At 42.6% G+C, this 24,491-nt stretch overlaps 1 protein-coding gene across 3 annotated transcripts in view; it reads left to right on the top strand.

The window, feature by feature from the left end:
- Positions 1-24,491, top strand: part of Lepr (leptin receptor) — an 84,215-nt gene that overhangs the window by 44,487 nt on the left and 15,237 nt on the right. For all 3 annotated transcript variants that reach the window (XM_050136268.1, XM_050136267.1, XM_050136266.1), the window contains exons 8-17: positions 5,952-6,242; positions 6,387-6,504; positions 8,889-9,088; positions 12,068-12,216; positions 13,837-13,996; positions 14,108-14,190; positions 17,479-17,695; positions 20,633-20,815; positions 22,255-22,350; positions 24,125-24,230. In XM_050136268.1, the coding sequence (XP_049992225.1) occupies positions 5,952-6,242; positions 6,387-6,504; positions 8,889-9,088; positions 12,068-12,216; positions 13,837-13,996; positions 14,108-14,190; positions 17,479-17,695; positions 20,633-20,815; positions 22,255-22,350; positions 24,125-24,230 (1,603 nt within the window). The remainder of the gene's footprint in view (positions 1-5,951; positions 6,243-6,386; positions 6,505-8,888; positions 9,089-12,067; positions 12,217-13,836; positions 13,997-14,107; positions 14,191-17,478; positions 17,696-20,632; positions 20,816-22,254; positions 22,351-24,124; positions 24,231-24,491) is intronic.

Genomic DNA, 24,491 nt, shown 5'->3' with positions numbered 1-24,491 from the left:
ATCACAGGCTTCGGTTACTGGGCTTGGCTTTTTCTGTGGTGCCGGGGATCCGAAATCAGGGTCTCAGGCTTGTGCAGCAAGCTCTTCACCTACTGGGACATCTCAGCAGACTGTTTTTGGAGTTTTCAGAGTAAAGTCTTTGTCCTCTCAGAGTATTTTTTAATTGCTCTGCATATTTTATTAGCTATAATAATAGGGAGAGGGGACAAAGCTCACACGCTATACCATTTCATGAGGTATAATGCAGGGGAAAGAGAATAATTTTCATTTGCAACATCCTAGAGTCTTGGTGCATGCATTCCTGGGGAAGGTGGATCTCTAATTTCTGGTGGAGGGCATTCATTCATAAAGAGAGGCCTATATATCAGTGTTCCTTGAGCAGGGGGCAGGTTGATTGCTGGGCCTAAGAGTTGTCTCAAGCCAGGTAGAGGAGCTGCAGTTCCTGGAGGTGGGGATGGAGTACCCATCACCCTGTGCTGGAGGATACTGGGGATCCAGCAATGCTGGCAGGAGCAGCAACAGCAGCAGCTGCTATGGTGTCTCTCACTTGTGCAGTCATTGGCTGCTGGGCTGGACTCCAGCCACATGGCCAGAACCAGGTGATCCAGCAAGGTTCTGGGGATTAGGAACACCAGTTGTCCCCCTAACCCAGGACCTCTTGTAGTACCACCAAAGAGTACCCGAGCAATGCCAGTATCTTTAGAGGGTGGCTCCTCTACAGTAGTGGATACTATATATTCCCCCATACATTGGCCAGACCCTAAAACTGTGTGTGTGTGGTGTGTGTCTTGTTTTGTTTTTAAATTTTCCATTCTTCCCTCACTTTGACTATTTTGCATTCTTTGTTTTGATCTCTAAATTCACCATAACTCAGGGGATCAAATCTGTATTCATGTGAAAAGCCTTCGAGGTATCTGTAAAGATCAGCCATTTTGCAGGCTGCATCTCGTTCTGTAGACAGTGTGCCGCAATATCTTGCAACTGTTTCCTGTCGACTTGATGGCTGTCCCACAGTATCAGGTATCAACAGTAAAAAAATGATTTTATCCCTACATCAGGTTTTCCTACCGATAAAGCAAGCTTGGTAGAGACTATTCAAACTGTGGGTGGGTCCTGTTCTCTTCTTGGAATCCTAACTGCTACAACAACCTGTTGGTATCAGCTAAGAACGCCTGGCACAGCTCTCCCTGGAAATCCACCCCAGAGCCTGTTGCTACTGAGAACACTGTGGGTCCAGCTGATACTTTTGGGGGCCCACTGAGACTGTCCCACACTTGACCTAGACTTCCACCTCCTGCGCATGTAATTCAGCAATCCTTTTCAGGTGTGAGCGATCCCCTGGGCTCTCCATCTGGCTGCAGTGACTCAGAGGCCTGTGTGTCTGGCATCCAGCCACCTCTCAGGGTTATTTTTAACATCAGGGAAATGGTGGTTTATGCACGTGTTCCTCAGGGAGGTGAGAAGCAGCATTTGTCGAGCCCCGAGAGTCTTGTGCCGTTTCCAACCCTGCTCCCGTTGAGTTGTGACTTTAGGAAGACACTTAATCATCCTTTTGGTAGCCTGTTTGTTCAGTTTTACTCAGGTTGATGGTGGGTGCTCAGACATGGCCGTGTAAAATACCCAGCACAGTCAATCTATTTCATTCAGCAAGTTCCCTTATTGATTACTTAGTATTGAAGACGTGTTAACTAGACAGAAAGCAAGTTACTTCAGTGTCTGAGAAGCACTGATTTTGGAGTCTGCCAGTTTATACAAGGGCCATCAATATGATTTCTTTGGAGAGGTTCTTTCACCTTTCTGTGCCTCAGTTTCCTTGTCTGTAAAGTCAGGATGTTTTCGTATGGACGGCCTTTATATGGCGAAATAGCACAGTGAAGCGTGTGTTGTGGCTCTTGACTCATAACAGACATTCAGTAACTATCAGATGTCATTTTAGTTTATGACTTCACAGCCTACACGTTCAGACCCTCAAAACCTAGAGAGACGGGAAGATCGACACTAACCTCTTGGCACAAAGTAAGACCGTGAGAGGGAGCTAAACTGAGTGTTGGACAATTAGTTCAGCCTGGAGACTTGGGGATCTGGCATGAGGAGATTTAGATGTTGATTTTATGTGTTTATTCCTTGGATAACCTTCTACTGTTTCCTTATGTGTAATGGGATGCTGGTAATTCAGGTTTTGAACTTTGTGGTTGCTTCCCGAGGGAGACATAGTCTTCTACTAGCAGGTCTTACTGACTAGCTGTGCCCTATGGAGTCACATGGAGGAAACACAAACCAGGGTGTCCCAGGTGGAGGCTTCTGTGTGGTGTGATGGGTCTGGTCTGGAGGAAGAGGGAAACTGTGTGAAGGAAGAAGAAGGCCCCCTTGCCTACACACCGAAAGCCTGACTTTATTAGCCACGGGGCAATGCATTTAGCTTCCATAGACAGATGTTGCTTTATTTTCTTGTTTTACTTTTACTTTATAATTAAAATTTAAAACTTCCCCTTCAAGAAAAAGAGGCAGTGCTAAAAGAATCAATGTTGTTTTCCAAAGTTTGCTAGGATTCAGGGCTGACTATAAAAGCTTTTCTAGAAACTTCATACAATACACTGGTTGGTTACATTTTGCCAAATATTTGATCTCATTCAAATTTAAGTCTTTAGATGGATATGTTTTTAGTTCTGTTTTTCTTTACAATGTATGTCAATAACTGCAAGTTTAAATTTGCTTGTTTTTTTTTCAAATATCAGCTCATATTTTGCATTCTTATATATTATAGTCATGTGGAAGGCCCTCCAGGTGTCATACAGGGAAACGAACTGCACCAAGAGATAAGAATGAAAACTTAGTGCAGATTGACTTTGTCAGCTTGGATCAGACTTCAGAGAGTCTAATACCAGATGGTTCATTATCAGCATGTTTAAAACATGGTACAATTGGGGAAAGGTTTCCAGGCAACAATCCGTCAAATTCCAGGTGCACAATAAAACTTAAGGTGTGACTATATAGAGACTCTTTTACAAAGTGCATGTGACCATGAGGGTAGGTTCTATAGCTGGAAGACATAGAATCTACTGTATTCTCTGATAGCATAGAGGCCATCGGACCATAAAGTACTTGTGACCTCTCCCCTAAGGTGGGGAAGAGTCTGAGAGGGAAGAGTCTGGGATAACCATTCTGGGGAATTAGGGTGAGGTCTGCCCTTTCAGATAGCAAAAAGATCAGCCGGTTGGTATGAACCTCCACTCTCAGCTTTCTGGATGGAAGCCAGGTATTTGATCTGCATCTCCTCCATTGAGGAGACACCCCTGCATGATTGACATTTCTTGTTCATGTTGGGGGACCCCCTGTGCGCCAACATAGTCAGATATTATAAAGCACACACACACACACAACCTTATCATTTAGCTTGTGCACTAGTCAACCACATGAATATTAATAGCTAGACTGTCAATTATCACTCAGGTGTATCTCTAGACTTCAGATACCCTGAACAGAAAAAAAAAAGTGATTAAACAGCACCTCCTCGTCAAAATTACCCCCAAACGTAATTTTATAAGATTAAAAAAATGTACTTTGGCTCCTATTTTAGGTTTTAACCTTGACCCTGTTGCTTTAAGCCTGTGATAACACAGTCCACCAGCAGTGGGAACCTGCAGGAGAGAAGTTCTGTTCAGCTCACTGCCGCCAGAAAGCAAAAAGAAATAAAGAAGGAGCCTGGGTCCCACTGTCCCTATCAAGACATACTCCAAATGACCTGGCTCCTTCCACTGCATTGTCCCTCATGAAGGTTTTATAGATCCCAATAGCAGCACAGGCTGGTGTTTCAGCCTTCAGCTTATAGACCTTTGAGGACATTTAAAGTCTCAGCCATAGTGCTGCCTGATGATCTCAGGGGGCTTAGCTGCCTCTGAGGGCTAGTAGGTGAGGATTAAGAGAAAGCAGCTCACTATATGAGAAACAAACCAAGATACTTGCAGTGGAAACAGAAGCTAGCCCACTTAAGTAGCTCCCCCAAACATTTCTCTTTACAGTATCATCCACCGTGCCGACATAATGGCTGGTGATGCTGGCTGAATCACAAACCGTCTCCATTGAGTCAGGATCCATGTTTCCCCTTGACAGAAAATTCAGCGCATCTGCTTCTGGAATTAAACAGTCCATGTTGGGGCCTGGGATGAACACATTCTAAAATCAAACCATTTACCTAGAAATGCTTTGATTCGTGGCCTATATTCTTTTGAGAAATTAATAACAATATTATCACTAGACTATATCCTTTTCATAAAATTCATTAATGTATATATTGTAAAGTTATCGGTGGGTTTCAGTCACATAAAGAAAAAAGTCATGGCTGTCCTGTTCCTTGGGCTAAATTTTGGATAGTGTTTAAATATTCAGCATTTATTTCATATGTTCCATCAATTTTTAGAATAAATTTATAGATTGTCACTTTTAATGTTTGTGTTAGAGCCTAGATTTAAGCATTTAATCAGTCACAAACCGCATGTATCTTAACTTTATTTCTCAACTAAGCCTCACTAGATGCATTAGATGTTGAACTAAAATACCTTGCGGCTTTAAAAACAATCTGTAAGTGAAAAGCCTCAATTGATGAAAGTCACCCTGTGCCTCTCTAGAAAATAACAGCAACTCGGAGGCTTGGAGACAGCTCGGCGGTGAGGTTGTGGAGCCCACCGAGTGGAGTTAGCCGTCTCTCGGGTGTGCGACGTGCACAGGTCAGCAGTGAAGGCTGCCTGTCCTCGAGGCCGGGATTACACCCAGTCACGCCCATAGTCTAGTGTGTCTGCCCACTGCTATCCTGTCTCTGTTTACCACAGATACACTCGGTGCAAGTGTCCAGTGTGGAGAGTCCATATACAAACCATCGCAGTAAATTTAGCATGCTATTACAGGGCCAGCCATTTTTACCCATTTCTTTGCCTGTTTATTAGAAACTTTCATAGGTATAACTAAAAAACCAATAACAACATCCCCCTTCCCATTAGGATTTTGTATCATAGTGATAACACGATACATGCTATGTTTACTGATCCTCTTGAAACTAAAAGTTCACTTATTTTACATGCACACACATGCCGCGATGCACAAGCTGAGATCAGAGAACACCTTGTTGCGGTTAATTCTCTCATCCCATCATGGCAGTCCTAGGAACCGAACTCAGGTCCTCAGACTTGGTGGCAAGCACCTTTACCCGCTAAGCCATCTCACTGCGCCTTCTCTTTCCTTTAACGTGTGTTTATTTATTTACTTATTTTTGTTTGTGCCCACATGTGCACGTTCAGGTTTTTTTTTTTTTTTTTTTTTTGGTTTTTGGAGACAGGGTTTCTCTGTGGCTTTGGAGCCTGTCCTGGAACTAGCTCTGTAGACCAGGCTGGTCTCGAACTCACAGAGATCCGCCTGCCTCTGCCTCCCGAGTGTTTTTTTTTAAAATATTTATTTATTTATTATGTATACAATATTCTATCTGTGTGTATGACTGCAGGCCAGAAGAGGGCACCAGATCCCATTACAGATGGTTGTGAGCCACCATGTGGTTGCTGGGAATTGAACTCAGGACCTTTGGAAGAGCAGGCAATGCTCTTAACCTCTGAGCCATCTCTCCAGCCCGCACGTTCAGTTTTAAAAGTCTTATAGAAAATGTACCATTGTGGAAATGATAAATGATACTCCATTTGAGTTCATTTCAGTGACAGTCGCTACAACAGTTGTTAAGCCCCATGTTTAGAAGCTTGTCCTGGTGCTCTCGGAGGTCCTCTTCACTTGAGAGCAGGGACTCCTGGGGCTCCAAAGGGCTGTCCACAGTTTCAGCCAGTTTCTCAGTACACTGACTTGATGCTGGCAGGGTAGCTAGAAATCTGGGGATCTCTTTGCTTGTGGTATAGGCTACTCACAGGATGGTTTTCGTCCTCGTCTGAATGCCCACCTTTCTTCCTGTGTTACAGACATCATGTACTTTCCACCCAAAATTCTGACAAGTGTCGGATCGAACGCTTCCTTCCATTGCATCTACAAGAATGAAAACCAAATTATTTCCTCCAAACAGATAGTTTGGTGGATGAATCTAGCCGAGAAAATCCCTGAAATCCAGTATAGTGCGGTGAATGACCGTGTTAGCAAAGTAACTTTTTCCAACTTGAAAGCCACCAGACCCCGCGGGAAGTTTGCCTATGACGCAGTGTATTGCTGCAGTGGGCAGGAGTGTCATCACCGCTACGCTGAGTTATACGTGATCGGTAAGAACCCCAAGGCCTTGTTCATTCTGTCCCACGAGATCACTCGTTGTCATGGACTGTGTTAAAGTCCTATTAAAGAAAATGTTTTTCATACTTTTTTTGGTGTTTGTACTTTGTATTAATATTTTAATGTGTTTTAAATAGATGTCAATATCAATATATCATGTGAAACTGACGGGTACTTAACTAAAATGACTTGCAGATGGTCACCCAGCACAATCCAATCACTTGTGGGAAGCACTGTGCAGTTGAGGTATCACAGGTATGTCTTATATTTGCTTCTTGGTTTTTCTCCGGGCAGGGCCAGTTATCTTTTACCATAGCAGAAATCTGGCACATTTTTTTCTCCCTGAGCAGAAGTTTGAATTGAATTTGCTAGAAAATTTGTGAGGAATTACATACATTGTAATCTTTGAAAACATTCACACTTGAGGTTTATATTAAATTATATGTATAATATATATTGTGCTTTAACATTTTGTCATGTCTGCCAAACGGTTTTTTGGGATTGCATTTTGAGTCTTTGAGTGACATGCAAGGGAGGCAAGAGTCTTATTTCCTATGCGGTGTATTTGGGCTCCAAGAATGGCCTAAAGTGAGCCGTGCCAAAAAAGAGTTGACTATCATTCAAGTAATGATAAGTGTTTTAGGAAAAAGACCAGATCCTACACAATGTGACTCTTTTAGAACAAAGTGACTTAAGTTAGGAAGCAAATAGTAGTTAATTAGGGGTAAGAGATTAATAATTAATAATAAAGAGAACTGTGTGCTTACTTATTTTTACCTTTCTTTGCTTAAAAATTTGAGACATCTCCATACAGTATTTCCCTTGTCTCAACATAGCGTATGTCCTAAACTGTATCTCATTGCTGAGAAGATAAATGTGTCCTGGTTTTTAGAGGATCCCATGGTAGTCAGCCAGCATGCTTACTGCTCTTGTACTCTAGGCTCTGATACTGACATTTGTGTTGGGCAATCTTAGTTTCTACAACGTGCCCATTTCTTCCTAAAATTAAAAATTTCAGCTCGAAAAAATGTATCTCTTCTCTCAAATCCTGTGATCCAAACTCTGTTCCTCATGTTCTGTGTTGATTCCTCTGCAGGGTTGGAAGAAAGTAGCAATTTCTGCATTTCTTAAATGGGAGGAATTATTGTCTTTATCCTATCTACTATGCATATATTTTTTTTGCTATGCATATTTTAAGCCAGTTGAAAGTTGATAGGCCGTTGTAATTACGTATGCCTTTCCATGTGTTTTCCCACGCAAACACATGTTTGCCGAAGACCATTTTATAAGCCTCATGGCTCATTTACCCTCCAGACATTCACAGGGTCATCATGTGACCAACTACAAATACTTAGTGAGTTTGTGAACCTCCATATGTTAATCTCCTTGTCTGTAAAATGGAGAAAATGCTATGATTTATATGGTTCCTAGGGAGAATTAATGGCATTTCCTTTCATTGTAATTAAGTAATACAATATCTAGGAAACATCCCATTGGAGCATGTCATGATGGTGATGCTAATCGTTCCAAGGTGGACCTGTGTTTCTGCACTGCTATTTTCTATCCATTGATGATTACACATCCCTCTGTTACTGTATTTCTCTCACCATTAATTATCTGAACACACACACATGCACACACACACACACACACACACTGATAACCTTGAGGAGAAAATATTGCAAAGATGATAAATGAGAAAAGATTTTAGTGTTTTCGTTCTCTTTTTTCTTCTCATTTTCATCCCTGGAGAGAACAGTCAGAGCGTTAGTCGGTTAAATACCATTCTGAGAGCAAACAGTATCAGAAGGACCATTTCAAAGAGAAGAAACACCTTGTGTTCTGTGAGAAAGTAGGTTTGTCGAGACTCCTAATGTTTAAAAGAATTCTTTCTGAGAAAATGAGTAGTATATTTCATTACCATTCACGTATGAATCAGGATTTGGCATTTATTTTAATTACATCAGTTGGAACTAGAAAGCATTAGGGCACTATTGATCAAGCCAAATATTTCCAGCAGCTATATTCTCACTTTCTGTTGGAATTTAACCCACTTTATGAAGCAAGAAGAACCTGCTTTGTTTCTGCCCCAGGAGTGCCCAGCTTTGGATCCGTACTGCTACAAGCATGTCACCGATGCAAACCTCTAGTACAGGAGTTCTCAGCCTGTGGGTCCTGGCCCCTTAGACAAACCTCGATCTCCAAAAAAATCCTGACATTACAACTCATAACAGTAGCAAAATTACAGTTGTGAAGTAGCGATGAAATTATTTTATGGTTGAGGGGGTCACCACAACAGGGAGAACTGTTTCAAAGGGTCGCAGCGCTAGGAAGACTGAGAACCAGTGGGCTCCTGGGACCATCACAGTCCTGCGACTCTAACTTACCTTCTTGTCGGCTCTTCCCAGTGCCTGCACTACTCAGTGCTCATGCAAGGTTTTTTTGGTTACTGTTTCCATGGAAAGACTGAGATCCGGATAGAGCTAGGAACTCAAGAATGTCTTTTTAATAAAAACATTAATTTCTATTACAGAGAATGCTCTCTCTTTTGAACAACAAATCAGAGTTCTAAAATGTCTTCTTGTCTATTATTAATACCACATATTAACTGGCTGTTTTCTTTTTTAATATCTTTTAAGGAGCAGCCTGTATTGTTCCGATAGTCCATCTATTCATCCTGCATCTGAGACCAAAAACTGCATCTTGCAGAAGGATGGATTTTATGAATGTGTTTTCCAGCCCATCTTTCTATTATCTGGCTACACAATGTGGATCAGGATCAACCATTCTTTAGGCTCACTTGACTCTCCACCCACGTGTGTCCTTCCTGACTCTGTAGGTACGTCAGACGGCGCTGTGCATTTTCCCTAGGTTTGGATGCCATCTGGGTGCTGTCTAATCACACTAGATTCTGAAGAAAAAAATGCTTTCTTTTATAGAGAAATTGAGAAGATGATTGGCCCTAGGAAGTTTTGATTTTTATATTGCCATTTTGAGTTTATTTTTTTATATTATTTGTAGTGCGTTTGTTTGTAAATATGGACAACAGATTCCTGGCAGGTGGATACTTCCACAGAGCACCTGATGAGTGGCCTGTGGCACGGGGAGCACAATTCTATGAATACAAAGTATCCCTGAAAGCATTTGATATTTTAATCTGAAAGCTTCACCTGGATAATCTCTAAAGGCTTTGTGACCTAAGTAATCATATTTCAAGACTTTAATTTGTGAGGCTGGGCAAAAGGCATTTGAAATATCCAAAGAAGGTGAAGAAAGTGGGGAAAGACGATCTCTAATGATAGTCACAGACTACTTTAGAGGGTATCTTGAGATTAAAGGATTCCAAGAGCCTTTGAGACATTTGATGTATTCTCCCAAAGTCACTGTGGGATGTTTGAAAAATGACCCATTTCTGGTCATTTATTTTGTTGCAATACATTATTTATTAGGAAATTATGTCAAAAATCAGTATATTTTTCAATTAATCAGCACACATTTGAAGAAGAATCTAGATTTTGTTAAATATCAGATGAACTCATTTTAACTATTAGATGTTTTTCTATATAAATACCAATTGACTTGATTATCTCTTTCTTTGCATGATTCCATTTTTCTTTTTCACTGCGATTGGTACTTTCCTATTACTCAATATTCTAGGCTAATAAAGGGCCATGAGCAGTCGCACACAACACGAGGTCAGCAACATCCTCTCTGGATACCATTGGGTGTTTTGCTTTCCTAAACTAAAGCAAAGAATTTAAGTCGGGCTCATCTTGCCTTAGGAAGAGACCAATGTGGAAATTAAGCTTTGGGATGTAAGTGTCGGCTCCACCTCTTTGTAGCTTTTAAAACTTAGATCACACATGTAGACATTCTGTACTACCTGTCAGCCGTGTCTGGCTCTTCCTACTCCCCCAACGTGTGCATCACTGGGGGCAGTGTATACACCCCCTCTTGGTAGCCACTGAATCCATCCATGTGACTCACTGAACCACAACCAAAGAATCAATCTTTACAGAGCCTCAAGACTTTTCAAGATTTTTCAAGACTTTTCAAGACTTTTCTTGAAAAGAAATGGCCTTTTCCAGAGATGAAAGTTTGATCATCTTACACAGTTAGTGATGAATGCTATCATGAGCTATGAGAAATTTAGTGATCACGAGAAACTACATACTAATGGCAAGTTCAAGGTGTTTTGTCCTGAATGGTCTAAAGTACTAGTGTTGATTGCTTAAATGATTGAAAAGGGCTGCTCACACAAGAGGCCACACTTTTTACAGTGGTTGTTCTTAGAAATGAGACTCGGAGGAGAAGAACGATGGCAAACACTCTTGTACCAGTCCAGGTAGCCATCGCCCTCTATGATCAGTCCAGGTAGCCTTTGTCCTCTGTGAATCAACAGTATCCTGACTTACTGAGCTTGAAAGAATCAAAAGGTTTCGGGGGCAGACCACGAATGCTTACAGAGACCTTTCCTGTCTTTCCTCATACAACACCAGTACATTGCCCTCTTTATGGATTGGTGGGTTTCTTTCTATACCGTGCAGCCACCAGGGTTGTGGACTTCATATTCCAGCCAAGGACCATCTCTCTTTGGATAGTTCAATGGTAGAGGTAGCCATGAAATAATTCCCAAGAAGAGAAGTGTCCTGGCCATCATCAGACTCAGACCTGTTAGATGCTGACTTGTGGCAACTGTGGAGGGGAGCCGAGAGGATCTGAGATAGGAGGGGATATTCTCAGGAGAAAAGTTCCTTACCAGTGGGAAAGTATAGTACCTAAGTATTTTAACATGTTGCTATGGCAGCTGAACCCATTGCCCCATCCAGGGGTATCCCGCACAAGTGAAGTCAAGATGGGTGTGGCACTGTGAAGTTGATGCTTGGTGTCATGACGCAATTAGGAGATTGAGATGCTTAATTTGTGCTTGGACTTCCAGATCCTAGTCCAACAAGTCACATTTTTTTTATTGTCTTATGGTTAGGGAAAATGGTGCTGCATGGGAAAAAATGGTAACATTGGGCAAATGCACTCTCAGGTGTAAGTCAAAGTTAGGAGGGCTGGAGAGATGGCTCAGCGGTTAAGAGCACTGACTGCTCTTCCAAAGGTCCTGAGTTCAATTCCCAGCAACCACGTGGTGGCTCATAACCATCTGTAGTGAGATCTGGTGCCCTCTTCTGGCCTACAGGCAGTATACTGTATAAGTAAATAAGCAATATAAGATGTTAAGAAAACAAGGTAGCTGGGTATGATGCCCACCTTTAATACCAGTGCTAGGGAGGCAGAGACAGGCAGATCTCTGTGAGTTCAAGATTAGCCTGAACTATGTAGTGAGTTCTAAGGCAGCCAGGGCTACAAAGTGAGGCCTTACTGAGAGAAGGGGGTGGGGAGGAGAAGAGGGAGGAAGAAGAAGAAGAAACAAGGTAATTATCTTCTGTGCGTTTCTGTGTTTTTATGGATTTCGTTTTTAAACATTTATTTTTTTAAAAAAATCACATTATTTTGTACCTCTGTTTTCTGCTAATTAAAGTCTTCTTTCTCAGATTGTAGAAAGTGAGCTTCTAATGGCTCAGTCAGCAGGTGTTCTCTGACCTTGCAAAGTGACACCGCTAATGTACTGATGAGATTTCCAATGAACCTCTTTGCTTTCAAAGTAGAGCTAATCCTCTTTCCTATGTATTACACAAAGCTATAGGCATGAGTCAACGAATGAGAAAGCTCTAAGAAGTGTATTGCTTTATAAATATGAAGTTTAAAGAGGGTTTATATTACTGTTTAAGTAACTGTTACATGATGTTATTTTTTTTTAACTTTCTAGTAAAACCACTACCTCCATCTAGTGTGAAAGCAGAGATTACTATAAACATTGGATTATTAAAAGTATCTTGGGAAAAGCCTGTCTTTCCAGAGAATAACCTTCAGTTCCAGATTCGATATGGCTTAAATGGAAAAGACATACAATGGAAGGTACCTTTTACTTCTAATTGTTGTCCTCTCTGCTCTTTCTCCCTCTCTCCTTTCCCATGCCCCCTGTGTAAATTGGAGTCTCTGCTCTGTAGCCCAGGCTGGCCTTCAACTTGTGGACCCCCTAATGCTTTAGCCTCTGAAATGCTGAGACTACTAAATGCTATTTTAGTGTTTTATAAACATATATTAATTATACTTAATAATGGGTTTCATTGTATATTTTCATATATATATATACATATACACATATGTATTTTGATCATATTCATCCCCCTTACCACCTCTTATCCCCTACCATTGATTCCCTTCCTCTTCCTGGCAGTTGCCTTTTTCCATCTTTGGCAAGGATTTCCTTCCAGGACATGGGCAGCTTGCCAGCGGCTGTACTTCTAAAGAAAATGTCTCCTCTTCCCTAGCATCAGTAAAATCCTCAGGGAGAAGTGTGGGCCCTGTGAGCCCCTCTCCCTTCCATGACCAAGCTCATGCATGTCTCATGTAGGTAACCACAAACTGCAGAGAGTCAAACATGCACCAGCATCTTTTAGTGTGTCCCATTGGCACTGACGTACAAACAGTATACTCTCCTGGATTGTGTAATTGCTTTTTATTACTTAGGTTGGTGGTTCTTAGCCTGCAGGTCATGACCCCTTTCACGAGAGTCAAGTATCAGCTATTTACATTATGATTCATAACAGTAGCAAAATTACAGTTATGAAGTAGCAATGAAAATAATGTTATGGTTGGGGGGGTCATCACAACATGAGAAACTGTGTTAAAGGGTCACAGCATTAGAAGGTTGAGAAGCACTGACTTTGATTGTCAAAGTTTAATCCTTGTAAGGAACAAAAATGTTCCAGCATTTCCAAAAGCATGCTTGACAGGGCATTTTCCCAGTGAACTGTTTGTGAAACAGAGATTGCCTTGTTGATTAGGCTCAGGAAAACCTACCTCATTGTACCCTCCTGGTGTAGAGAGTTAGTTCATGACATTAAAGGTTTGGAGAAGGCCCTTGCTGAAGAAACTTTTGCCATATTTCATCCTTTGTTTTCACACTCAATTTTTCTTCCAGGGACCCACACTTTGTATAAACTTCCAGTATCTTTCAGTATGTGCATGCATGGGGCACTTTGAAAGAGGCTACTTTTAGTAAGCAATCATAGAGCTGAGTGTGCACAAGGGAAATTTTGTGTTAGTTTTGCCGGAGCAGCTTGCTAAGAATGGAAATACTGGATGCCCTGATTGTATTATTAGCCCAGTGACGTCAGCTGGGCTATATGTATGTGAGAGTCTTATCAGCTTGGTTCTCTAGAGAGCGCCCCATCTGACCGCCATTGTTGAATTCTTGTCTTTGTGGTGGAGAGAGGATCAAAGGGCAAGGGTTAGCAATAGAGCAAGAGTGTGCTTGGGATTGACCTTGTAAGTGCAAGGAGTCAGCAAGAGAATGACCAGATGTGAGAGGCAGCCCTTCTCCGACTAGCCAAATATTGTGTGTTTCTGAAGTGATGAAATACAACATCACTCTGTCTTAAGTATGGTATGGTGTTAAGGTTTCAAATATAAGCACACTCACTCCGGGACCCACAGGAGGCACAGGTGTTGACGGTGTGACTTCTGTTACAGACGCACGATGTGTTTGATGCAAAAGCAAAGTCTGCCAGCCTGCCGGTGCTGGACCTCTGTGCCGTCTACGTGGTACAGGTGCGCTGCAGGCGGCTGGATGGCTTTGGGTACTGGAGTAATTGGAGCAGGCCCGCCTACACGCTTGTCATGGATGTAAAAGGTCTGTGAACACTTGCTAATGGTTCTTGACAGTGCACGCACGTGTGCTACCGATGTGACTGAAAACGTTCTAAGAGCACGTGTCCAATTTGGGCTCCCTGCTGTTTTGCAGTTCCTGTGAGAGGACCTGAATTCTGGAGAATAATGGATGAGGACGTTACTAAAAGAGAGAGAAATGTCACCTTGCTTTGGAAGGTATATCTAATTTCTGTCTTTTGTTTGATTCTGCAGTTGTTCGTCTATTCTTTGTTTATAACGCTGTCATATTGTTAATCTCACAAGTGGCCCCAAATCTTACGTTTTAATGCATCTCTGAGATGTGGTTGCTCAGAGCTAAGTATCTGGAGTTTTGACGTGGTCAGGGGCCTTTATTATTGTCTCAGGTCAATTATAATTGTGTCATTGCTCTTTTGCTGATGCCTTGGGCTCTTTGGGCTTCATATTTGTCATCTGTATCAGGGTAAGATTACTAAATGATAATTAGCGTTTCTTTAAGTCCACAGTTTGATTCCTGAACAATGTAACCACGGCTTTCCCTTTGCAGTTTAAGCACATAAGATGTAAGAGAATATTTCACCTATGTGATGGCAAAGGATGAATGTTTTCTATAATTATGGATGACCAACTTGGAAATGCCAAACATCCATTCTTCTAAAGGGTTGATTTCGATCCCAAATAATTTTAGGAGTAGATATTAAGCTTAAGTTTAGAATAAAATATACGAAGTGGGTACTGCTATGTTTACTATATAAATGTGAAATTAATTTCAGTTCCCAAGAGGAAGAAAGTTAATGTATGTCTAAAAATAGTTTCCTGATCTAAGACTAACCCTATGTAAAAATTGGGATATGTAAGAATTTGTGTACACTTCGTTTATAATTCCAGTTACTATATACTTTTGTTTACATGGTAATGCAATTCTAAACAGTCTTCCATTTCAATATTTTTGCTTGAAAGTAACATTAAGAATTGGCACTGAGGGCTGGAGAGATGGCTCAGCGGTTAAGAGCATTGTCTGCTCTTCCAAAGGTCCCGAGTTCAATTCCTAGCAACCACATAGTGGCTCACAACCACCTGTAATGAGATCTGGTGCCCTCTTCTGGCATGCAGGCATACATGCAGGCAGAACACTGTATATAATAAATAAGTCTTTGAAAAAAATAAGAATTGACACTGAGAGGGACTGACAGTGACATTGATCGGGCGTTAGTCGAGTCAGCCATGAACAAAATAAGTAGCTGTTCTTTATCTTTATCACCTCATAGTTGTAACAACTACCCTGTGGCCCAGGCTGCAGTTGCCCTCTCTCCTTCCTCATGCTCTTGAACAGAAAAATGGCTTTTCTTTCTAGATCGTTCCCATGCCTTCCTTATGTCTGGCTCCCATGTTTCCTCTGTGATGTTGCCTGGTAGAACTTCCTATGATGGCAAGAACAGTTTGTATGTACATTGTCCTCATGACAGCTACCTGTAGGTTTGTGGCTTGGGTTGTAGACAGTGTGGTGCAAAACCTAAATTTTCACTTTTACTTAATTGAATTAACTTAGACTTAAAAGGGAGGGACTCACGGCAGGGAGAGAGAATCACCAGAAGGAGAAAGGTGCCTAGGGAGAGAGTTGCCCATAGGGAGGCAGCCACCGTAGGGAGAGAGTCACCATACTGAGGTATGAGTCCACATCTGTTAGAATGGCTAATTGCTTTTTAAAGACGTTCGGATTGCTGATTGAGAATACAGAGCATCTCGGTTGAGTGTAGCCTTGATGGACCACCGTGCTCATTGATGATTACCTGGGTTACTTGAAGACTTCCTCTACATGAAAACTTACACATGAGTTGTTTTAACTGCTGTATTTATAATCATTATTCCAAAGTGAGACTCTTCAGTAGAAAATGAAATGGTAGGCACATAACACATTTGCGCAACCCTGAAACTTCACAGGGCAAAGAATAAACCTTAAAGTATACAGATTTTTTAAAAAAAAAATCATAGACTGGAGGATTTGGGGGATGAAATACAGATTAGTTAGGACTGTCACACGTGTATGAAATTACCTTCCTGCAGTGGCAAGGGAAAAGTCTTGACTGATCTTGGAAATTAGCGGGAAGTGTGAAAGATGGAAGGCACTGCAGAAACACTTTGGAGCTGTGCACTTCTTTTCCAGGGATGTAGGCCAGCAGTCATTACATCGCTCTGTCTGTCTTGGAATGGAAAAATTAAGATGAATGGGGCAGAGCACATGTTTTTCACTGCTCTCCCAGGAGGACCCAGACTAGCAAGAGAGTCAGCCAGAGTGATTCTTGCAGTCACAGATTGGAGTTAGAGATCAATACAAGCTCGTGTTAAGCTAAGCATAGGCGGGTTCTTATAGGAATAAGTATACGTATATGTACAGAGGCCAGTATACCTGCATATATCCTTGATCTCATTAACCTTTCAAGAGGAAGGAGTGTTTCTAACAGTATTATTCAGTCAAGGAAATGAGGACTTGAGAGGACTGCTCATTTTAGGGCTGGGTGGTAAACATACAGGTAAGCCAAGAACATCTTTTAATATCTTTGATATTTTTACTTGTAATTGAAAAAATATTAACATATCAAAATGACATGGGTTTTTCACATGAAATAAAGCTGGTATTTCCTTCAGACTTTTTCTCACATCTTACTTCCACCCAGCCACCCATGAGGTTCTACCCACTACAGAATCCATGCATTTGTTTGAGCGCGTCTCTGTCATTTTTCACTTGGAGACACTTGCTCTAGTATGTGGTATAAAATTCAGCTCTTCTTAGCTTTCTAAGGGATTGGCAACTTTCAATTTTCCCTGCAATAGGTAAAGGTGATTGTTTGGGGAGTGAAGGGTATTCTTGGATGCTTCAGAATGAAAGAATATGGAGCTGGCATTTTTTTACACAGGAATCTTCCACGACACAGTATAATATTCTGTGGAAAGCTATGGGAGAGAAATGTCCAGGGCCACACAGACTGCCCAGATAGTCTTTGCTATTTGGTAACCTTCAAGATTTTTGTTTTCTTTGCTCTAGATAATCTTCCAAGCACATCCCATGAAAAACAGTGGCAGATTTACTCGGGCTCACAAAGTGTTGATAACCAACTGAGCCTTCTTGGTTCTTCCCAGAACCTGAGCAGTTCCTTTGCTTACTATTAGACGAGTAAACTACAATTAGAGTGGAGATTCTTAGTACTTCCGATGTATTCTTCATATTTCGAATGTCCTAACTCTCTTCTTATTTCACTGTCTTTAATTTAGTCTCTGGGTGTGAAGAAAAACATCAGAGGGGAAAAATAGCTTCCCTGTGCTGCACGACTCCTAGATATGCCCATGCCTACTGAATTGCAGAGTTTCCACCCCTACTCCACCCTGATCCCTTAGCACTAGATTGAGCAGTGCCTACCTTGGTCTAACTTATAAGAAGAATTCTATGAGCTCAGTTGGTGTAAACGCTGTGGTTTGTGTTTACTCCAGCCCCTGATGAAAAATGACTCCCTGTGCAGTGTGAGGAGGTACGTGGTCCAGCATCGGACTGCCCACAACGGGACGTGGTCAGAAGACGCAGGAGATCAGACCAATCTCACCTTCCTGTGGGCAGAGCAAGCGCATACGGTTACTGTTCTGGCCGTTAATTCCATTGGTGCTTCGCTCGCAAATTTTAATCTAACGTTTTCATGGCCGATGAGTAAAGGTAAGAGATGCTGAGAAGCAGTTGATTGCCCTATTTGTTTTTGTTTGTTTGTTTGTTTTTATGGTGCTTCACACAGAATCCCATCATCATCATCATCATCAACATCATCATCATCATCATTCTAGCCCCACTACTAAATTATGATGTAGCCTGCTCACATGACTTTTTGTACAGCACTGCATCTACATCACTCTTGCCCCTCCCTCTCCCCCATCCAATCCCCCCCATGTGTCCCCTCTAAAATTCACGATCTCTTCTTTATTATTTAAATATTATATACACACATATGTCTAACTTACTAGGTCTGTTTAGCTTTGCTCATATGTACCTGTGACCAGGGATGACCACTTGGGATTAGTCAACCTGTGCAGGAACTCCTCCATGGAGGAGACTGGTTCTTCCTCTCTGAGCATACACTCATCACCTGTAGTTCTTCCCCTAGGGGTGGGTCTAGGAGGCCTCGGAGTCAGCACAGAACACACCTGGATACCAAGTTCTCAGCACAAAGGAGATTCATTACTCCAGAGGGATAAGCGGGGGGGGGGGGTGAGAGCTGGGGGTGGCTGCCTCTGGATCGGACAGAGACAGCAACAGGTGGCTCTACAGTAGTGTTTTTTAAGGAGAGAACGGGGAAGTCTGTGGTAGGGTAAGTTGGTAAGTCCCGATTGGACATGTTAGCTAGTGTAGCCAAATAATAAATCTTGATTGCTGGACCTTGGTGTTTTGATAACTGCACCTTAGAGTTTTGATCAGGCATAAGAAAAGGACCAAATAAGGGAATAGACCTTGGTGGCTAGCTTTATGAATGAAATCTAATGGTTTAGCAAGGGAGAGGAAAGGTGGATGGGCAAGACCTGCCAGAGCCATGTTTGCCATCCTTGGGCCTGTTAGAGAGCCCTCATTGGGACCATGTGAGTTTCCCCGTCCACACTGGCATGTCGGCTGGTGTTGTCATTACAGCTGCTTGTGTTCAGCAGTGATACTATGTATCACTGTCTAGAAAACGGTATCCAACAGCAGATGTCCCGAGCCTCTGGCTCCTCCAGTCTGTCCCTTCCCTCTTCTGTGAGGCTCCCCGGGCTTGAGGTGTGGAGGTTGCACTGTAGTGTGAGTTGGGCTTGGGCACCTCCTTTCAGTATGGAACCTGTGCATAGCCCTTCTTGTTTAAATCACCTCTGAGCAATCCAGGATATTTTCATACTTACCCTCTGTGTGAAAAATACATTGCCACCCAATTATGATCATTCGCAAGAGAATCATCTAGTAAATCTAATAACTTAACCCTTTTGAAGCAGTGGAGGTGAGTCGCTACCTCTGTTTAGAAATTAGAATATAGAACACTTTATATATAATATTAATATTTTATTATATATAGTATTCAATTAGTACATATAATATATACCATAGTATATATTTACATATAGTATACAGTATTTTATTTTATATAAAATGCTATCTATTTTAGTAATAGCATGACACGCTATATGGACTCAAATCAGTTGCTGAGAGTTAGAAACTATTGTGGGCTTTATTTCATGCGAGTAGTGAATGCCTCACCTTTTAACCAATGTTGGTATATTTGATCATTTTAAGCATTGATGCTTTCTTTTATAAAATATATTTTACAGCTAATTAATTTGGGGGGGATGCGCATGGCAGAGTATGTATGGAGGTCAGAGGACACTTTGTGGGGATTGGTTCTCTCTTTCTATCATGCATGTTCCGGGGATCTAATTTGGTTGTCAGGCTCGGTGACTGGTGCCTTTACCTGCAGGGCCACCTTGCTGGCCTGAGAGTCACTCTCAACAGGAGCTTCTAGTCTGTATTTTTCATCAGAGATACTATTTTAAATAGAAAGACACTGATTTCTGCTGTCTCTACCCTCCCCCCCCCCCAACCTTTCCAGGAGTTGCTTCATAAAATTTTTGACTGTGGTTGGAATGTGCCCTATACCCTCTTTAAAATTCAGAGCACTTTCTAAACTTTAAAGATGCTTTATTATCTTTAACTAAGAACGCATTAGTGTGTTTGTATCCTTGTGAGAGTTGCGTGTGTGATGTGTGTTTATGGGCACACATGCTACAGCATGTGTGTGCAGGTCAGAGGACAGCTTGGTGGAGCTGATTTCACCTTCCACTTTTATGTGGAGATTGAGACAGGGCCTCATGGGGCTCTGACTGACCTGGAACTCGCCAGATAGACCAGTCTAGTCTTGAACTCATAGAGATCTGCTTTTCTCTCTACCCCTCAATGCTGGAATTGAAGGCACATGCCTCCATGTCTGACCAGGAATATGATTTTTTTTTGAAAGAAAGTAAACAGGAACTTGATCTTGGGTTGGGGGTAGAGAAGCCATCTTGAGGAAACGATATGGATTAGGAGCCAAGTCTCCCCCCACGGGTTTGGGATGGGGAAGCCTTAGCTTCCAGTAGCTGCGCACCTGGTCAGGTTTTCGCAGCTCAGGGGAGATGCTGAATGAAGACCAGGGTGGCTGCTGCACGGAGAAACAGACACAACAGAAAGAGCTTGAGACATGCGTGCCTGCGGGGCCATGTAGGCAAGAGAGGAGCGGCCTCCTCAGGTGTGGAAATCCACCAAGGCTTTCTGAAGGGACTCTGCTGAGGGCAGCTTTGGAAATGTCACTCACCAGTGGGAGAGAGAACTGTGTGGGAATCGGAGAGTTTGGTTAATAGGCTTGTGTGTGACTCCAGCTGAGAGCAATTTTGACCCTACCAGAAGTCTGTTTTTAGATCTGAGGTAGAATCATTTGGGTTCTCCACGTCATAAACTCCTGCCCTCTGCTTGCATGAGCTCCAATTCATTTGTATCAACTGTCTGCCTCCTCTTCCTTCTCCCTTCTTCTGGGCTATTCCTCAAGGCACTTAGTACATTTTTATTAACCTTGAATTTAAAATAACTTCCTCCTCTTGCCCTCAGTGAGTGCCGTGCAGTCACTCAGCGCTTACCCCCTGAGCAGCAACTGTGTGATCGTTTCCTGGGCGCTGGCACCCGGGGATTACAACCTCATATACCTGGTTATTGAATGGAAGAATCTTAATGAAGACGACGGAATGAAATGGCTTCGGATCCCTTCGAATGTTAGGAAGTATTACATCCATGGTATGTTCACAGGACTCTTCTTGGGTTAGGATGACACCACAGATTGGGAATTTAGACAACAAAAGGGTTAATGACAATCTCAAAATGCAGACGCCAAGGGCTGCCACATGAATTATAGTCGTGTTGCCTGGTCAGAATGTTTGCTGTATTTCTGTGAGCGTTTTTCTTTTATGTCTTACACAGATGCAATCAGATGTCCCAAACCTTCTCCCCAACCCTTTCTGTCAGAATGTGTGACGATCGTATAGCCTTTTATTCTAAAGTGTACCTAAGGTATTTATTTAGTTGAGTTCATGTTGCTTCCATCTTCCTTCTTAATGTCTTCTGAGCTCTAACGCCACGCACCCCCGAACTCAGTACCCAATCAGAATGTCACTAAGCAGTGAGTAGAGGGGCTAGGCTGGAAGTCCGAGGATGTTGGACCAGCTGACCTAGGTCAGTGTGATCCCGTCAAGAATGGCCAGTTACCCTAAGAGGTAAGTGTACAGGATAGCTCCAACTCCGACAGAGCCAGGAAGAAGGGAGGATGGGTAGGGAGGCTGGGTGCTGCCCTGGTTTTGTGCCATCTAGAAGACCCACTTTTTCTCATTCATTCCTAGCAATTATTATAAATTCTAAGCAAGGGACCAAATTTCTTATGCCTGCCGTGGGTGGTTTGCGCTATCCTATCATGGAGAGGGATGAGGAAGGCAGGCTTCTCAGGGCTTTGCCTGCTGGCCATGTGTCGTTAGCGTCTGTGAGAATCCTTGTCACATCTGTCATTGCTGTGGGGATCATCATTCTCCACATTATTGAGACCCCGGATAGCACAAGAGACCCCGAGGATGGTAGGAGAAGTGAGAACACACTGTCCTGGAGCAGGAAATTCAGGAGCAAGAGAGAAAATGCCTTGAACTTGAACAAACTCGGCTCTCACCAGAGCATGCCCTTGAAAAACGAGTCATATGTGTCTGAGGAAGAGGTTTTGTTTATTTTTTTCCATCATTTTTAAATTTTCTTTTACATATCAGTCAGTTTTCCCTCCTCTCCCCCCCCCCCCACCTCCTCCAACCACCCGCATGCTCTCCTTCATCATCTCCACTTAGATGGGGTCAGGCCTCCTGTGGGAATCAACAAAGCTTGTAACATCAAGCAGAGGCAGGACCAAGCTCCTCCCCCTGCATCAAGGCTGAACAAGGCATCCCACCATAGGGAATAGGTTCCAAAGAGGCGGCGCGTGCATCTGGGTGACAATCGTGAGGAGGAGTTTTGAAAACATATTTGAAAGTAAATATCATTGCTAGCAAATTCTGGAGTGCTTAGCTTATTTCTGAAATCCTTTAGCCTTCAAGCCAGTCCTGAAATAATGAGCAGTATTGGGACAGCTCAGTCTGTATTTTTCTATATAGGTTTCATTCTTAGTTAACACGAACGCTTACTGTTTTTTTTTTTCTTTTCAGATAACTTTATTCCCATTGAGAAATATCAGTTTAGTCTTTACCCAGTATTTATGGAAGGAGTTGGAAAACCAAAGATAATTAATGGTTTCACCCAAGGTAAAAGAAAAATGTAATTTCTTTTTTTAAAAAAATGTATTTGTATATGATATGTGCACTAGTACTGATGCTGTGTACTTGTGGCCCACGTCCAAGTGGAGGCTCGGGAACAACCCTGGGACCCCTGTCCTTCTACAACTCCAGGTTCGGGGTGGGGCGGGGGTTGGACTCAGGTCATCGTGGCACCGTAAATGCTTTCCCTGCTGGGGCGTCTCTCCAGCCCTACTTTCTTTTCTCTCTGTGTCTCGTATCTCGGTAGTTATGCTGCTGCTGGATTAATTTCTTCCTCATAGGGTCAGGGAAGAGCTGAGAGTTTTACCTAGATGTGTCATTGGGTTGTTCAAGGGAAATAAATTCATCTGAAGCTGGCTAGTTAGATTCACTGGACACATTCTGTTTGGATTACTGCACTCACCCATGTTTTAAACTTCTCATTCCGTTTTAAGTTGTGAAATCCAAGCAGCCCCATAATACAGTTTCTAAAGAGAAGCATTTTAACTGCTTCTACAATAATAATTATTTATTGTTCAACAAGTACGTGTTGGACATTGTTCTAAGGACCAAGGACAAAGTGGTGACCGTAAGCCTGCCTTTGGGAACTTGGGTCTCAATGCTATACAGGCGGTGATGGTCAGTGAATACATTATTTAAGACACAGAGCCCAGTGGAAGGCAATGCTTTGGAGGCAAATGCCAGTGAGATGAAGACAGAGAGTTAGCACGTGGGGAGGAAAGGATGGCTAGATGCTCTTTCTGTGGGCTCTGGTCCTTGAGGAAAGCTCTCAGAATGGAAGGGAAGAGCATTGCAAGCCGGGGTGCCATGTGTCTCCCCCGGAACGTCTGAGAATGGAGGGCAAGCCGGGGTGCCACGTGTCTCCCCCAGAACATCTGAGAATGTGTGCAAGCCATGTCACTCCCTGAGGAGTGAACATGGTAGCTAAAGCAGCCGCAAGATCATCAGGCCAGAAGGCTCTTGTAAAGGCCCTGAGGCCTTAAGCTACAAGACAGCAGTGTGTCAGAACTACAAGGATAAGGATTGGTGGGTGCCGCCAACACGGTCTGCAGGAGCAGACAGTGAGTTCCTCACAGCAACGTTAGTTGGTGCTCTGACTCATAGAGTTTAAACAAAGATTAGAAGGAGCGGCCTGGCAAGTACAGGCAAATAAAGCTAAATTTCCAGTATGCTACCAGTCAAAGCAACTATTAAGGTGGCCATAATGTGTTTTTATTTCTCCTTTAAAAATACTCACTTATAAGCCGGGCGGTGGTGGCGCACGCCTTTAATCCCAGCTCTCGGGAGGCAGAGGCAGGCGGATCTCTGTGAGTTCGAGACCAGCCTGGTCTACAAGAGCTAGTTCCAGGACAGGCTCCAAAACCACAGAGAAACCCTGTCTCGAAAAACCAAAAAAAAAAAAAAAAAAACTCACTTATTTTAATTTTTTACATGTATGGTATTTGCCTGGACATATATGTGCACCAAATGCATTCCTCATACCCTCAGAGGCCAGAGAGGGAATCAGATATCAGCTATCCTGGAACTAGAGTGATAGACAGTGGTGAGCTGCTGTGTGGGTGCTGGGAAACGAACCCCGGCCCTCTCCAAGAGCAGCCAGGGCTCTTATCCCCTGAGCCATCTCTGCAGCTCCTAATTTCTTCTTTTATAAGTTTCTGTACGTTTGGAGGTAGTGCAGAAATTGGAATGTGTGCTCTGAGGATGGTTTTGCAGAACAGTCCCCCCGAAGCGACTGATGGTTTGACTTGTGTCTGTCTTTCAGATGGTGTGGACAAGCAGCAGAGTGATGCGGGGCTCTATGTGATTGTGCCCATAATTATCTCCTCTTGTGTCCTGCTTCTCGGAACACTGTTAATCTCACACCAGAGGTATCACACTGGGTGCTAAGCACTTTTGCCATAAAGAATGTAGCTTAAGCATATTCAAAATTTGACATAAAGCTTAACTCACAGTATTAACTAGTATAAGAGTATTGAAAATGTCTTTATATGTATATGTACATGATGCAAAAGGAGAGGTTGTTTTCAGCAAATGATTTTTCATCTTAATAGGGCAACAAAAACTTGAAGGCAGAATTCTGCTTTAAAATTTTTCTTTTTTTCCTTCCTTCCTTCCTTCCTTCCTTCCTT

This window comes from Alexandromys fortis, unplaced genomic scaffold (assembly GCF_014885135.2).
Source record: "Alexandromys fortis isolate MF-2015 unplaced genomic scaffold, M_Fortis_MF-2015_v1.1 scaffold_13, whole genome shotgun sequence".
In the NCBI taxonomy this organism is placed as follows: domain Eukaryota; kingdom Metazoa; phylum Chordata; class Mammalia; order Rodentia; family Cricetidae; genus Alexandromys; species Alexandromys fortis.
The sequence above is the reverse complement of the archived record's forward strand: the minus strand, read 5'-3'. Positions and strand labels throughout refer to the sequence as shown.